The sequence below is a fragment of the Clavelina lepadiformis genome, chromosome 7 (assembly GCF_947623445.1).
Source record: "Clavelina lepadiformis chromosome 7, kaClaLepa1.1, whole genome shotgun sequence".
NCBI classification, from domain to species: domain Eukaryota; kingdom Metazoa; phylum Chordata; class Ascidiacea; order Aplousobranchia; family Clavelinidae; genus Clavelina; species Clavelina lepadiformis.
Genome location: NC_135246.1, coordinates 1,154,870 through 1,171,495, shown reverse-complemented (window position 1 = coordinate 1,171,495; position 16,626 = coordinate 1,154,870). Strand labels below are relative to the sequence as shown.

The window sequence follows — 16,626 nt, the reverse complement described above, 5'->3', positions numbered from 1 at the left end:
TAAGTTTTTATTTTTCCTTTTTTATAGTCTTTGGTTAAATGCATTGCTTCATATGCGCTTGCGTTTCTGGGCTCACTAATTTGCATTATGATTATCACGACTACCAAGGGCGTCCACAGCGTGTACGTACAGTACTCACGTGGGTACCATTTTCCGTTTCCCAAGTACTATTAATGCGAATTCCGACATTGGTCTGATGCCGAGCACAATTAACACGCAGCCTTCCAAATAAGTAGAAGACTGTTTTCTGGAGTCATAAAAAATCTTAGTTCCTTTTGATGTCGTATCCATGTCTGTCAGTCGTCTTCCAAAACGATCTTCATGATGTTTACGAAACCCTTTAGGAACACAGATGCAGGGATCGAGCTTTTCGACTTATTTGCAAACTGACAGTCACAAAACAAAAGCTGCAAGATTTAATGCTACAGGCCTAGGCCTATTCAGTTTTGAAGTTAGATTTACTTTTCAATTTCAGCACTTTCACGTAGGTCGCAAGCAATAGTATAGCGATACAGATTTGGGCGAGACAGTCATTCAAAACATCTTGACATGCAACGAAATTAAATAACCCGTACGCAAAATATAGCCTATTTGATGACGTGTAAGATAAACTTTCAACAAACACGGTTACACCGCTTCAATTTGCTACTAAATACTAGAAAATCATATCGGATGGAAACGCCCCATGAAAAGTGTAATGTATCGCTTTTTACTAATTTCATTATTAATGGCCGAAGAAAAGAAATTAAGAATCAAGTTTGTTGAACAGGTAGATGTCGGAAACACTGGCTAGCTTATGACGTAGCATTAATCGTCATCCTCGTCGTCATCACAGCAACCGCAGCAGCACTTGCAGATGGCAACACAACAAATTATTTTGCGGCAACACGGACAGCAAGCGAAGAAAGCTGCTCCACAACAGCAGCAAAGTGTCTTCCGAAGGCACTGCAAGACAAGTACAAAACAGCATACCGGTAAGTTCAGCCTAAGGGATTGTAACTTGCAGGACACATAGGCTACCATCTATTTTAAATTTCTATGAAATTGCCTACAGTTTACATAGTACACTTTACTAAAGGCTATATACTTGTACAAGCAAATGTTTCACCAGCAACAGGTTTAGGCTACATAAGCAAGTTGGAATGATTGAGCTCAATACTCCTAACTGGCAATCGCATGCTAAGTCATGTTGCAAAATTAACTTGAACAAATTTTAAAATGTGGCTTGGTACTGGAATGTAGGAATATGGGCCGATACGAACCCAAACCCGAATAGATTCGCCGAATAACGCCTTTATGGAAGATTCGGGCGAACACGAATACCAACAATGGCGAAACCGAATACAGTATTACTTATAAAATTACTGACTTTTGTTAAAAATGATGATCCAGTTTCCCGATAAAGCTAAACTAGAGTAAGCAGTATTTACAATGAAGGTCGTTTTTCTGACGATTTTGCTTTTTTAATCGTTTTTTAAACACTAATTTTCGACAGAAAGCGATTTGTTTATCGATTACATCATGTTACAAGCAAGATTTCACAAATTTTGGATGAAATTTTATTGTTTGGTTCTAATACGAATAGATTCGGGATTCGTTCGTGTCGACCTTCATGATATTCGGGTTTGCACGAACCCGAATAATCTTCCTCGCGGCACATCCCTACTGGAATGCATTCAAGTATTTAACCTACCCAAAATCTGTTATCCCTACTGCAATTGATTTTATATAATTCTTGCGTTGCGTTTATTGCAATTGTAGTTTTTCGGTTTTGGTCGCTGCTGATAAAACAATACGAAATATTCAAATTCTCACCTTAAAAATACTCTTGAAAAAACCACAGCACATTTCGTATTTCTACTTTAGCGTCTCTCTACTGCAGCATATACGCACTAGTTTCAGGCTAAAACAGGCAACAAGCGCTTATATGAGAATATTAGGCAAACACTGTGTTGCCATAGGTTTATTTGCTTAGTTTAGCGAGCGATAAAAAGTACACGACAAATAACTTTATGATGCTTAGTAACATAACATGTTTCCTGCTAAATTTCCTAGATACGTAGGCCAGTGATTTAGACTTCAGGCTACGTCATCAAAGAGGTATATCAGCCCAGCGGCATAGCTTTAATTGTCTACAACTTGTCAGTATCTGACGACAAGCTCGTATCTTTCTTTCACACAGGTACATATAATATCGTTTCCTTGTACCGGCAACATGTTTTCCTAGTGCCAGGCCCTTTACGCTTGGAATTCAATTGAGGAATACACAGTCAGGTTTCGTTCATCCTAACCCTGGCATGTCTGTTATGCAAGAATCTAGTGCCAGGAATGGATTTTGCCCCTTTGATGTGGAAACCTTTGCTGTTTGAATCTAACAATTTAGGAACGGTTTATGCAAAATCAATAAAAAAAAACGACTAATCCGGATTTCGACAGATGCCACACATACTAATCGGGCAAGTTCTTATACTGTAGTTGTCACACTTCAGTCAGTTTCTTACGTGCATTTATTGACCATAATTTCTAATGTTTTTCTTGTAGCAGTCAGTTTGAACACAAATGAATCTTTAATACGGTTCTTTTTGGGTTCACAAATGTTTCACCCCGTCTTAATCTAGTTTAGTCCAAACTGCGTGTTGTGACGTAAACGTAAAATACGTAAACGTAAAATGACGTAAACGTAAATTTATTCAATACGACAAAAAAACAGGCAAGAAGACTGTGAGTAGCCTATCGTGTTGGTTGAGTTTTGTTTTTTGAAGTCGGCAATTTTATATGTTGATTATCCGAATACATCAACAAGTCTAAACCGACATTTTCGACGAAAATGAGTGATCCAGATTAACGTCGTCTGACTGTATTTAACTGAGGGCATTTTCTTCTATCTTTAATTCACTATTTAGGTTCAACTTTTAAGTGAACATTTTAAAAGATAACAAAACGTCATTTTTCTCTGGTCTAGTTCTTCCAAAACAAAACCAGCGGAAAATTAGAAATGAATAACACAACCAACACTGCATCGACATCAAACTTCGCGTTGAAAACCCAACACGGAGTTTCGAATCGTACATTCCGGCTCAATGACCAGATGACGTCATCACATATGTCACAATTCTAGCATCTCTCGAAGACCTTATAAAGGTCAGTCAAGTTTGCGAGCTGTATGAAAGTGCCGTCATCTTTGGCATTTGAACCTGGTTTAAGATAAGAACGTATCGCAGGGTATACGACATGTTCTATAGTCCAATTGCAACTCGCAGCCTTCCCGTTCTCATCGGGGCCGGGAGAGTCAGTTTTAGATGATTCTGAGCTAGCAATGCTGGCCTCCTCAGGTTCGGAACTGTCGGTGATTCCTCTCCGCACCGTGTAAAACCTAAGACGTGAGATGTCTATTATGACACTGCTACAAAGGACTAACTAGAGCTGTCATATGACGCGGGTCGAATATTGACTGCGGTAAAATGCCAACGATAAAACAAACTTATCTTGGAAATTTAGGTCGTAAAATCGGGGCGTTGCTGGGAACGACTTTCAAATATTTCCCAGCTGTGTTATACGAGTAGGAAATTACCGAGCCATTTCTCGACAAAACGTGTCGAAGCAAGCTTTTTCCGATTCCCAATTAACCTCAGTCGACAACCTCAAAACAAGCAAAGGGAGCCGCTCCAACTCAGGCGAATAGTTTTTCAATAGCAGGGGAATCCCAACGATGTTTTCGTCCTGAGAAAATAGACAAATTATAAACAATTGGTGAATTTCACTCTCTGCCACTGTCAAACACAGACAACAAAATTGTGAGTGACACGATTGAAATACGAAACCAAAAACTCCTCAAAACACCGTTTATAAACAGTAGGATAAATTGCCGTAAAGACAGAAGCTTACTGTCGGTTGGGAAAATACTTACAACGATGTCAAGGCAAAAGTAATCCTTGAGCATATTTGCTTTTCCTGATAAGAAAGTGACGATATATTTGGCAAGGTTCTCCTTACTGCCATCTGCCGGTGACCATCCAGATTCTTTCAACTCTAACCCGAGCATAGCGAGTTCGAAGATTGATGCGGGTTCCTGTGAGAAACGTAAGATTATGCAATAAATGTTGTGGAATCATCGCTGAGTTAAGTTTGGGCAAAGACTTTTCTCAGTACAAGGATAAAGATTTGACGCCACACAACAAAATTTTCCCTGTTTTATCTTATTGTTAATTTTATGTGACAGCGTATGGTATCATATAGTACTGTAGTTGTTATAACCAAACAGCAAAAGCTGTGTTCCATTTTTTGCCACAGTGTTGAACATAAATTGAAAACCGAGAATGATATTATTTCAATTGTAACTTACGGAAAGTTGAAACATGGCAAAATTGCCAAAATCTCGCAGCATAATTTGATAAAATAATTCCTGCGTCAACTTTGCGGTGTTGACAAGATAAAGATTTGTTGAATGTTGAATCAGGGCTAATTCCGCGTCAACGCATCCAACGAAAGTGTGATCGTGAAGCAGTTTTGTAATATCTGAAAAAAGTACAATGCTGGAATTCGGTGCAGAAAAGTTTTGCTGGAAATGCTACAATTTTCTCTTGCACTGAAATCAAAATTCTGAAAGTCACTTCTTAAGCAAGTAATCAAAACCGATTTTTTTGTTATTTTTTAACTGTTAGTAGCATATTTTCCTCTTAAAAAGTTTCGCTGCTCATATCTTCCTACTTAAATATCTAACCGCTTATAAATAACTTCTAATTCAAGTAGAATACACAGATGGCGCGCTTACAAATAGTAAACAGAGATACTGGTATTATAGGTAAAAGAGTTTTGTTGCACAATTGACAACTCACTAGAAGACGAGATCATGCAAACGACTGTCTTCTGTGCAAAACACAGTGTCTTATATTAACCAATAAAGCCCACCGTCATCTTTCGATGATTCTACAGATTCCTGCAACTCTAGAACGCTTGTCAGTCGAATCTGTCTTCTCTTCGGAAAATTCGTAACGGTCTCGTCTGTGTTCGTTCTTTTTGGCGGCAGTTTTTTTAAACTTTTATACAAAGAAATGGTATAAAACATGTAATCACCAAATGCCTTTGTCTTTGTCTTTTAGGTCACGCTCAAGTAAAATTAAGCGAATCAAAAATATACCTTTTTGGATCGGTGCTGGTCTGTGGTCTTTGTAGAAAACTATCGAGTTTCTGCAATTTACTGTCGGTGCGAACTAGTTGATGGTCATATTTTTTTGTTGGCTTCTGATTTATAGAGAAAATTAACATTGGTTTAAACATTTACTAAAAGTAATATTTTGGTGGGAGAGTAGTTAATCCAATAAAAACATACATTTCTGCATCATAGTAATTGCAAGTGCTGCTAATAGGATTTACTTTGAATTTTAACATTTACCAGGAGTTTAAAACCACAGGTGTCACAAATTACTTACATCCGCGTTGTTCTGAGTAGGCTGTTTATCTTTTGATGAAGATTTTTCATCAGATGAAACTTTCAACGAGGTAGGTATCAGCTTCTGTAATACAAATAAAAAAATCATGATTGCGTTTAAGTGAGAGGAAGAAAGTAAAAGTGAGTACTAAAGTAATGTAAAACTGAAGAGCGTTTACTCACAAACTATACATACATTCGAAGAATACACTAGAAAACGTAACTGAGGAGAGTAACTTAGTTTAGATACTGTATATACAACACAGGGACCGTATATACTTGTATATTGCAGGGCTTCTCAAACTTTGCTGTTCTGCGACCCTATTTTAGAAAGTAAATTTCCATGCGACCCCTTGAGAGGTAGCCTTCATGGGTAGCCTACAGGTTAATGATGTTAAAACAATAAACGTCCAATCACAAATCTCAAGTGGTATTTTTGTCTTTGTTTCGGCGAAATCATACAAATGCAAAGCGAATAAAAAATAACAAAAAAAACAATTCAATTTATAAAAGTTAAATTTGTTTCCGACCATGAGCGAGGTTGCGATCTATAGTTTGAGAAGCTCTGGTATATTGGATACATGCACGGTATGCTAGGCAAAGTTATCTCACAAGACACTTTTCTGTTAGCATATCCCAATAGCCACTGATACTAAACCAACCTGGGTGTAGAACTTTCTAGAAGAATCACATTTCAGCAATGCAGCATCCACTGCGGTCTGTACACTTTCTATGACGGCTTCTTCATGTAAGAAACGCACCTGCATGACATTAAATGTAAAATACACCAGGATAGAAATAATAGAACCAGTATCCAGCATTTACATTTATTTGAAAAATCACACATTATGTAACATGCACTGCCCAATATGACCAACCTAAACCAAGTAAGATCTTTTATTTACAAGTCGAAGTGTAACACATAATATTTGCTGAAAAAATGCTAACAGGATAACAGCAACATTAGCTTGTGTTACACTATCATCAAATTACCTCATGTTTTGTAGGATGAACGTTAACATCAAGATTATTTGTGTCCATTTTCAAACTTAAATATACAAATGGATGACCACCCTTTGGTAGATATGCCTGAGGTAGAATCCAACATGTCATTGGTGCATGAAATACGCATCATCCTGCGAAATGACTGCAGAAAATCCCATTACCTGGTAAACCGCGTTAAGTGCTTGTCTTAAGCCAGAACACTCGACAAGGCGATTGTTTATGAAGAGAAGAAAGACCATTTTTTTCATGGAACAGTTTGCGTTGCTGACGTAACCATTGATCTACATAAAACGTAAAACGATCATTTATCTGGACAAACAACTATACTTTACTTCAAAAGGCAAGACAATTCGAACTTTAATTTGAAACGTCAGAACCCTTTCATACCAATTTCTGTTTTAGTCAAAACTACTTTAAAATTAAACTGTTATAATACACAGTACATTGAATGAAAAGTCATTAGCTTGACTTGGCTTAATACAAAAAAGAATTCACTCAAATTAAAGTAACTCCACAACTTAAAAATAAATTTTAATTCAATAGTTTAGTAGTTTTAGATCGGAGAAATCAAATACGACAGCTAACAACTTACTTTCAATTTAAAAGGTTTATCTTCTTGAAGTACTTCAATTAATTCTCCGCCGACAGATCTTCCAAACAGGGAAGCAATATTTTCAATACAAGTTGCGCCGGCTTGTGTCTTTACACTCACACCTTTAGATAATGCTGCTTCACCGTCCAATTTCCGTAGCGTGAATGATATACCAGAGTTATGAACCGCATACCTTTCAAAAATGCTCGTAGTAGTATTTTTGTCACAAACAGAGAATATAACTTCCATATATACATCATTAGGCTCGAATGATTAGAAATCATCGCCGAGTTTAAGTCGTACAAAGGCTTTTCTCAGTCCGAGAATAAAGATTATCATATCGTACTATACCATCGTGCAAAATTTGGATAATATGATGCACATTTGATGAGGTGTTGACACGAATTGATTTTAAACTTATTGAGATGTTCCCTCACCTGGTAATGACATTTGCTATTTTTTGGTGTTCCTCTGATGGACTTTTAAAGACTTTTTGCCTGGTGGGAACATTGTAAAATAAATCTTCTACGGTAATTTGTGTACCAACGTTTCCAGCGGTTGGCTTCGGCTTCTCTTTCAATCTTCCTGATAATATTACGATAACCACTGTAGGATGCTCAAGTGTTACTAGGAGTAATAACTACGAGAAATACAGGGCAAAGGATAACAGAACATTAAAATATCTGCAATGTTTTCACGACAAATTTCTCTCAAGAAATTTGGCTGAATGAATAATTTAGCAAGTGTTTTTACATTTTATGCAAACAAACAACACTGTAATACATTTTCGTCATTATTGACCGTTAAAAAAGAAAAAAGAAAAATCATAAATAAATGTAACTGAGCAGAAAGTATGGGAAATATATAAACATGGTTTTATGTGGCACTTACCATCCAAATAAGAAGCCTTGTATGAGCACTGTGTGTTTGGAGTACGACTCACTATGGAGAGATGCGCCACGTGACTAATACTGGCTAATGCCTGCAAGGAACATATTATAAGTTAATTAATCCTCATAGATGTGTAATATATATACCATATATAAGTAGAGACAATGGACGATGTATAAACTGGTTTGAAGGTCTGTTCATTGTGTCGCATGTCTTCTATACTAATCAATTACTTGTCCTATGCATCAATACTATCATTTGAGACATAATTTTAAAATTAACTTTAACATTTCCCCACCGTTAACAATAACACCACAAACGCTGTTACAAAGGATTTCTGGTTTGCAGCTGAGAGACAAACATACTGACCATGTTAGTCAATTGCACAATGCACACACATACATAGGCATGCACATATATATACAATTATTTATAGATGATAGATGTACTAGCCAGGAACTATTGTCATAGAAGGCACGATGTAAAAAAAATTAGTTACAGGTATTTTAAGTGCAAAATCTTGTCTTAGAGTTACATAAACTAAATTATACTTAATTCACAGAATCACCTCGCCTCTGAAACCAAATGTGCTGATTGCTTTCAGATCATCAAATTCCTTCAACTTGCTTGTGGTGAATCGTTCGCAAACGATTTCCAAATCATCCTTGTGTATACCATGGCCATTGTCAAGTATTTGTAACAGTTTCAACCCACCAAATTTGATGGATACCTTCAAGTATACATACTACAACTAACAACAATATGATATAACGGATAACAATATGATATAATTCAAATATTAATTGAACAACCTCGAAATTATGATAAGACTGTCATAGTATGACATGAACTATAATACGCATAATATCCTCTGCCTGGGAAGTTTCCGCATGATTTGAGCTGGACAATGATTGCACGTCACGCCAGAGCCCTGGCTACACTTACATTCAGTTATGGATAGATGCATTTTGTCAAAGTATTTGCACATAACTATAATTGACTGTAATTAAACATGTGTTTAAAAATTTTCTTCAGAAAAGGCATTGACATGTTTAATGGTCAATGTGCACAGATAAGTTTGGTGACCGCAAGTTGTGAAAAAATGGTCACAAAGTTTGATTAAAACAGAGATTTTCATAAGTTTAAGATTAAAGTGTATGACATCAATAACCACAATGGTGAAAACATACAGTTATAGAGGTGGCGCCGGCATCCAGTGAGTTTTCGAGCAATTCTTTCACAGCATTAGCAGGTCTTTGTATAACTTCACCAGCAGCAATTCGATTAACAACTTTTTCATCGAGTCTTCTTATAACAGTCTGTCTGGCATCCATCAACACTTAATTATCCTGAAATATCAAAAATACTTTTGAGATTCACCAACAACATCGTTAGGAGGAATACATTTACAGTGCATGCACATGCTTGCATATAAAGTAACTTTGTCAAAAGTAATTTTTTTAAATACTGCATGTAGCCTAGAAAGCTACTTCCTTTAGGGCACTGTTCCAGTCTCAACTTTTTCTGTGAGCTAGTTTCACTTCATTTAATACAACACAACCAGCAGCAGAGCAATTGCAACAAGAACTGAAGAATGAAAGCTGAACCGCATGCAAAAATTGCTTGCTAGGCCGGATTCGATCTTAAGCTATACATGCAATGGCTGTAGCCTGTAAGGTAGGTAGCAGTCTAACAAACCATATAGTGTACAGTGTGGCACCTGCACTGCGAATATTTTACTCATCACGTCGACTTATCATAAACAAACAAAAACGGGTTGTTTGAACGACAATTTATAACAAATAAACAAACAATTCAGGCTTCAGTGCACGCTGACACGCCAAAAATTGCGTCTTTGAAAGCACGATTTCTCGTTGAAAACTGCCCTACTTTCTTGTCAGGCTGGCATGTTGACGGTGACGAAAATCTTGAAACCCCCTGATCAATGCTTCGCGCCGTTTGAGGGGGAAGCCCCAGTGTTGTGAATTCAATGAGTGGGAAAAGTTCATATTTTCATTGTACGACAAAATTTAGCATTATGGCATGGTGTCATAATCCTCGGGCTGAGAACAGTTTTTCAATTGAAATTTTTTGGCAAGTAAATTCATAAAACTAAGAAAAAGTTATAAAACTAGAACTTCCCATATCTAAAGGAATCTCTTTGGTTGGTTTTGGCGGTAATAGGGCAAAGTGGGGCAAAGTGGGACATGTCAATACCGAACATATTTAGAGTGTTCAGTATCCGTATACATGTTGGCATACCAACGCGCGTATGTGTGACAAGGAATTGTTTATCTGCCACATTTCAAGTCGCGCAACAGCCCGACAACACAGTCTCACGCATCCGCTTTGCGATGGTTTGCTATTCTTTGCTCTGCCAACGTTCGGAAATCAATTGATAGATCTCTGTTGCATAGAGCACTGGGCTCTAACAAATGCAGTGGGATGATGTTAATAATATGAAGCTAATACCTGTATCCAAGCTGTACGTCAATACAAATGAAGTTGACGAAAGCTTTATTAGAACTGTCTTGTTATCAGGTGATCTTAATCTTTCAAAGAAAGTACTTTTGTGGCAGTTACCGTCCTCTGTCTGACCTATATAAAAAGTGAATCGTTAAAACGGAAGAACCTTGAATCGAAACAGACATGTCAGTAAGAACAACAAACAAAGAAGTATTCGAGACATTCGACATTCGAATGGAAGTATTCGAGACATTTTGCAATTATTCAGCTGGTGATAATATTCTGTAATTAACACAGAAACATGTGACCAAGAAAATTGTGATGCGTGAAAATGGCTCGGTGTGTTAAAATGCTTTTGTGCAATATTTATCGAATGAGAGTTCAACCTATTCATTGATAAGTAACAGACATAGTGTTTATGAGTTATGATATGGGAGTGTAGTTAATTTGCTGCTGTAGATTTTGATTGATTTTCCTTAAAATGAGCAACGTTATAAATTGGAGATATTTAAATGGACGACTCAAAAAAACTAAAGCGTTAATAGCTTTGATATTTGCATTGTATGCCATTGCTTTTTATTACAATCAAAGTCTATTAACAACAAATAGAATAGCAGCAGCGGATCTTCCCCTGAAAATAGTTAGCAACATAAGTCAGAAAGAGATTTCCTCTGCTTCAATGGCTCAACAGTACGATGATAGACAGGTAAGGGATTTCATTCTTATTGGTACGCATTGCATTGTGTTTGTCTTATTTCTGGAGTCTTTAGCTCAGAGTTTCTCACTGTGGGTTCCATAGAGAAATTGTATCCATAAAAGACGGTTAAAATTCGATATTTATAACAGCAATGTCGTTTAATAGCCTACTCAAATTATTAAAGAGCACTAATACCTCTCGGCGGAGGGATGATTTGGCTGTGAGCAACTGTACCAAACCCCCATTGCCCTCCTTGACCAAGTTGTCTGTCACCTAATTTACCATAACCGCATCTACGGGCCAGACTGCAGTTTTTGCCGGTTTTGTGTTTCTGTTTAGTTTCTTTTTTACTCTACTCAACTGGAACCAAAGTTCCGTGCAAATATGTCCCGAAATTGATAAGGAAATTGGTCAACCGCGCATTACAAAAGTACGAAATTTATGTCCGCCGCGCAGTATGCAAAGATAGCAGTCTGGCCTACCGGTTCTGTTTGACTTAGCAAAAGTTACAATAGGCTAACTGGTTAGTAGCCTAGCACTTAACAATCCCAATTAGCTCAGGAAAGTGACTAAACAGGTGCAATAGCCAACTGATAAGGTATGTATTTGGAGGCGAGCGCGTACACGAGTGAAACTACCACATAATCTTTATATACTATGTTTGTGTCAATCAGGCTTGGCTCCCTGTTAACATAGAAACTTACTTTAAGAAACTGTATTGTACGAATATGATGAAACTTTGGCTGAAATTAGGAAATAAATACATGAACGCTTTATTTTGTTTAAGCTTCTTCACTTCACCAAACCTAAATAACGACAAATTAAGCAAAAACCGTTTATGTTTATTTGACGTTTCTAGCGTATTGAGGGTTCCTTGTCGACTTAAATAACCCTGCAGGGTTTCGCAGACGAAAAGTTTTTGAAATGGTGTTTTAGCACCAGATTCATTCTGGTTACATCTCTGTATATACACGAGGTAACTTAGGCAGCTTAATCCATGCACAAAACTACCGAAAAAACATGCGTGTAACTGTGCTTCAAGTTATTTCACTTCATAAACAAACACACTGAGTCATTAGCGGTTTTTCTAAGCCATAAACTTCCTTGACTACAGATCAGACCATACAGTAGCTAAGCTGTCTCTGAATTGAATAACACGCTAAGCAGATAAAGATAACAATATTTGCTTATATTTAGCCTGAACAGTGCTTAACGTGGAGACCGTTTGTATTTGTAAAAACTCATAAGACGGGAAGCACAACTGTGAAGAGTATCGCCGTCCGTTACATTAAAAGGAATTCTTTACAACAGGTGAATATTTATCTCTAACCAATTTTACCTTTCGTTGGCGTCTTTCATTTCTAATATTTCTTTAAAATTTAATAGAACATACCCTTAATAAAAAATGTTACAATTCACCGGTAAGGAGTTATTATGTGTAATACATTAATCTTAGAGTCCCTTAATAACCGAGAAAAACCTTACACCGTTGAAAGTGACTCCATTTTTATACGCCATTGTACACGAACTTTCATATTGTCCTACTTGTCACGTTTTGCTCTTCCGTCAGTTCTAATTTCAAGCAGAAATGATGAATGGTAAATTGTGCACGCTTGCGTGATTTTGATGCTTAAATGTATTTTTTAGTTTATTCTAACATTGCAAAAGTTTTGAAGTTGTTGAAACTGCGAATTCCACTGTACTTATACATTAACATACAGGAGGTACACAATGAATGTGTTATAGTAAGCATAAAAAATTGAATGAATAAAAAAAACTGAATGTATTACAGAAACGTAAAATATCTATTTATCAACCCGTTTGCTAAGCGTTTATAATTTAAGACGAGCTTTGAAAAAACCGGTCGACTGACACCGCTTGTTGTCAATTTCTGACTGTTCAACTGTAAGCTCACTTTTTATTAATAAGACCTAGTTTGTAAATCCAGGAGCTTTGCTATGTAAATCCATTTCTTGGAGGATACCCGGGCAGTATGCAACAAAGGTTCTTGTTTCGTTTGAAAAATGCCACTGGAACAGACAAGAAGAACGAATGCATGAAAACGGCCATTTATAGACATAGCCGCTTAAATCTAACTCTAGTTAAAAATATGATGCCAAAAAGAGCCAGGTAATGGTAACATCAATAGCTACGTTAAAGTTGATAAACACGTTGTTACTGCTTACTGTTAGATAGCTTTTCGTGAATATCAAGTACAATGTAAATTATTCTTAACGTCAATTTTGAAAGAGTATTTACCATCATTCGCCAACCCTGGGCACAGTTTCAATCATCGTTCAACTTCTACTACGGTAAACATATGCCAGGGGAAGGCTTGAGCGAACTAAAGGTCAAAGTGGAGAAACAACTGCAAGCAAACTGTTTTCTTTACCCATACTTGCATATAGCTGAAGGTCGGAATATTGACGTGCTGGAATATTCTGATTTAGCTTTTGAAAATCTTCATCAAAATATCCCTTATTTCTTCAGGTGAGTTTGTTGATTTTAATTTTTACGTGATTTTTAAGATTTTTACGCTAAATATCAAAAGTTGCAAAATATTTGTATAACAGAAGTAAAAATCCGCAAGCTTACGATTTGGGATTAGATCCATACCTTGAAGACGAGGAGGAAATGAAGAAGAATATTGCGATACTTGATTCCGGAATTGATCTGGTAATGATAAATGAACACATGGACGAATCGTTGATTATGTTAAAGGTAAAATTAGTTGAAATTACTAATTAAATTACTAATCGCTAAATTAATAATTATTTATTAATTATTAAAAGTAAATTGTTCAAACCACATCTAATAATTTCCGTGAAAAAGACAAGATTTCTTCAAGAGAGTAATTTTTTAGAATGTGATGAACATGACATGGGAAGACATGTTATTTGATGAAAACAAAAAAGTGAAAAATTATCGTCATTATAACCTGGATGATTATCCAGAAAGATGCGCTAAGTTTGAGAAAATGTTTAAGCTGGTAAGATTACTGACAAATTCAAGGCGGTAGGCTATACAACGTATTCATGTGAATTTATCACGCATCTTAGCTTGAATATGAACTTTCTATCACTGTAACAGAACCACTGAAAACCAAGAACTACTTGGTAAATGTTATCAGGCAAAAGCTAACTTGCCTTTATATCTACAAAATCTTGAAGTAAGTTCTATGCAGGATATATTCTTATACCGTCACTTCAACGCCACATTATGGAGGAAAGTGGATGAATACGGACGTGAGAGAATGGACGACGATATCACGAAACTCAGAAAACTGAGGGGAGTTACAACGAGTTTGCAGAACGATAGCAACGGGATAATAAAACGCAAGTTTGATTTCAAAGATCTTTTCAATTCGATCCCGAAGACCTACAACGACACTTATCTCGTCAATATTCTTTACAGGAAGTTGTTAAAACTAGAGAACAGAGACAAAGTGTTGTCCTACGATCTAGCTCGCTATATGGTTGACAATCACGGTGGATGTCCCATATAACGTTTGTGATATATCGCTATAGGGTTTTAGTAAATATTATATCAGTAATACGGTATATTGCCATCTATTTTGCTAAGAAATTGAAATTTTACTTTTGTGTGTTTATTCAAAAGTAGGCCTATGTATTTTTGCCTTTATTGACTCGTGTTCTGCAAGATTTGTAATAATATGTAGTAGTTAACCAGTTAATGATATTAATAAATGGTAAAGAACGCAAATTTATTGTTTAATCATGACATAATATAGGGAGTTCTTACTACGCCATAATAAAGTAAACTATAGGAATGACTCTTGAATGATCAAGAATGAATAGAGTGTTTCCTGCGAGAGCCAAGTAAAGATCCAAAGCATACATACCAATTGGAATGGTCCAAAGCACACTAAATTGACATGAAAAAGTTCAGAGAGCCCCAAGGAGAAATTTTCGAGTAATCAGCCTTTTAGTAAATTCAGTCTATAAAAAAACAAACAAGGATTTTATGGCATTTTCTGGTGTTTAGCGGCTCCTAAACCAAAGAAATGTTAAATTCCGTGGCTTATGCAAGAACATGCAAGAGTAAAAGCTACAAAATTTACCGACAGTGAAACACGATGGGCCAACCATAATTTTTAATGGAATGTGTTTTTAATAGGCTACAATGGATGTTACAGGAATAACTTATAAAAAGATATGGTCTACATGCACACAAACTTTTTGTTTTAAGAACAGTAACAAATTCGTTCCGTGTGTGCTACCATGGTTGCTGGGCACGTAAGCAACCGTAAGTCCGTCATGGCCGCAATTTTGGTTATTTTGTCAAGGAGAATTGCTGTATGAATCAAAACCTGCAAGTTATAAAGCTAAATAGAGCAAATACACATATATGCATGCAATTGCCGCTGTTATTACATCGTTGTTATTATGCATTTGGAACAGAGTAATTGGAAAAAGATGTTTTAAAACATGGACCATTTCTTCGATGAATGTACAATACAGATAACTGCGTGCAAACACACAGAAAGAACTTTAGAACTATTTAAAATTTAGATATGTGAAGGATTTCTTGCTTCTGCCAAGATGATTCTTCAGAATTAACACATTAGTCGGTAAAATGCTCAATTTCCGCTTAATAAGTATCTCCGAAATAAGGTTCAACGCATTCGCATGCAAAAGACTTCTCTGTCTTTCTTCAATTCCCTTTATTCTGACAAGGATAGCTGTTGCATGGATCAATGTTCCAATGATAGCTGTTCCGTGAAACACAATTTGTTTTTAAACATGAATTTAACTCTTTAGCAATATATTAATACTTTTTTTAAAACACTTTGGTGCAGAAGGTTTTCTTTAAACTCATAAAAATTGATGTGGCTTACCAAGCAACTTAGCAGTAGCTTACCTATTTCGCATATAAAGCGATGCAATATTTGGCAATTAATATCGTTCCATTTGCCATTAATCGTTTGCAAAGTACCACACAATTCAGAATTACGTCAGTTACCAGGTTGGCCCCAACGTTGAAATTCACGCTGCCCACGTAGAGAAAGCCCGGCTTCCATCAGAACATCGCCAAGTTCCTTCGACACTTTTCATTACAACGTGATAAATCCCACGTTAGACGGTGTTAGACGGTGTTAGACGGCTCATGAGTGTTTCAAACATTTTGTCCGTTTTCGCTGCAGTCGCCCAGGCAATTAAGCGCAAGTTTCTTCTGCTTCGTCGGAATTTAATGGGATTCTATAACCCTTATATGTCTTGTTTCCCATATCTGAAGACATAAGCACCAAGGGTACGTTCTTTACAAATTGCGCATTAAATTACTTTAAATTAATTAATAAATTAAGACTGCAAATTAATCAAAACTTGAAAATAGCGCCACAAAATTCCTTTTAAAACTCATAAATTCCATCGTTGAGACAAAGTTGCCTGTTTCAAACCATGATTTCTGTTGACTCTACTTCGCATATTGCACCACCCGTTGGCGTTGGCGTTTGATCGTTTTCTGACCCGTTGACCTCTACCACAAGATGGAGATCAGGATCAACATGGGCTCCATTCGGTTTAA

At 36.5% G+C, this 16,626-nt stretch overlaps 2 protein-coding genes and 1 long non-coding RNA gene across 4 annotated transcripts; 1 reads left to right on the top strand and 2 right to left on the bottom strand.

Moving 5' to 3' along the window:
• Positions 1-403: 403 nt before the first annotated feature.
• Positions 404-2,330, bottom strand: LOC143465834 (uncharacterized). The gene is made up of 2 exons (XR_013118667.1): positions 1,816-2,330; positions 404-945 (listed from the first exon to the last, which is right to left on the bottom strand). It is a non-coding gene; the product is annotated as an uncharacterized LOC143465834 (long non-coding RNA).
• A 159-nt stretch (positions 2,331-2,489) lies between these two features.
• Positions 2,490-9,338, bottom strand: LOC143465833 (DNA mismatch repair protein Mlh1-like). Its single transcript, XM_076964332.1, has 15 exons — positions 9,107-9,338; positions 8,485-8,646; positions 7,917-8,007; positions 7,463-7,610; positions 7,026-7,218; positions 6,595-6,714; positions 6,422-6,517; positions 6,091-6,189; positions 5,430-5,513; positions 5,138-5,241; positions 4,909-5,036; positions 4,343-4,515; positions 3,908-4,069; positions 3,572-3,720; positions 2,490-3,373 (listed from the first exon to the last, which is right to left on the bottom strand). The coding sequence occupies exons 1-15, from the start codon at positions 9,248-9,250 to the stop codon at positions 3,115-3,117; spliced, it is 2,112 nt and encodes a 703-aa protein (XP_076820447.1). The 5' UTR covers positions 9,251-9,338; the 3' UTR covers positions 2,490-3,114.
• Positions 9,339-10,264: 926 nt separating this feature from the next.
• Positions 10,265-14,692, top strand: LOC143464635 (galactose-3-O-sulfotransferase 2-like). Of its 2 annotated transcripts, XM_076962521.1 has the most exons (7): positions 10,268-11,088; positions 12,277-12,390; positions 13,028-13,209; positions 13,330-13,569; positions 13,653-13,800; positions 13,943-14,068; positions 14,264-14,692. In XM_076962521.1, the coding sequence occupies exons 1-7, from the start codon at positions 10,864-10,866 to the stop codon at positions 14,582-14,584; spliced, it is 1,356 nt and encodes a 451-aa protein (XP_076818636.1). In that variant the 5' UTR covers positions 10,268-10,863; the 3' UTR covers positions 14,585-14,692. The 2 variants fall into 2 exon arrangements, with proteins under 2 accessions (XP_076818638.1, XP_076818636.1); XM_076962523.1 differs by lacking the exon at positions 13,943-14,068 and having other exon boundaries at positions 10,265-11,088.
• The last annotated feature ends 1,934 nt before the right edge of the window (positions 14,693-16,626 follow it).

Bases quoted from the DNA above. Each gene is read 5' to 3' on its own strand.
- LOC143465833 (XM_076964332.1), bottom strand. From the start codon at position 9,250: ATGGATGCCAGACAGACTGTTATAAGAAGACTCGATGAAAAAGTTGTT. The intron at 8,647-9,106 runs GTATGTTTTCAC...GTATACTTGAAG, and splicing joins CCGGCGCCACCTCTATAACT to GTATCCATCAAATTTGGTGG. The intron at 6,190-6,421 runs GTAATTTGATGA...AATGTCATGCAG, and splicing joins TTCATCCTACAAAACATGAG to GTGCGTTTCTTACATGAAGA.
- LOC143464635 (XM_076962521.1), top strand. From the start codon at position 10,864: ATGAGCAACGTTATAAATTGGAGATATTTAAATGGACGACTCAAAAAA. The intron at 13,210-13,329 runs GTAATGGTAACA...CAATTTTGAAAG, and splicing joins ATGATGCCAAAAAGAGCCAG to AGTATTTACCATCATTCGCC. The intron at 13,801-13,942 runs GTAAAATTAGTT...GTAATTTTTTAG, and splicing joins AATCGTTGATTATGTTAAAG to AATGTGATGAACATGACATG.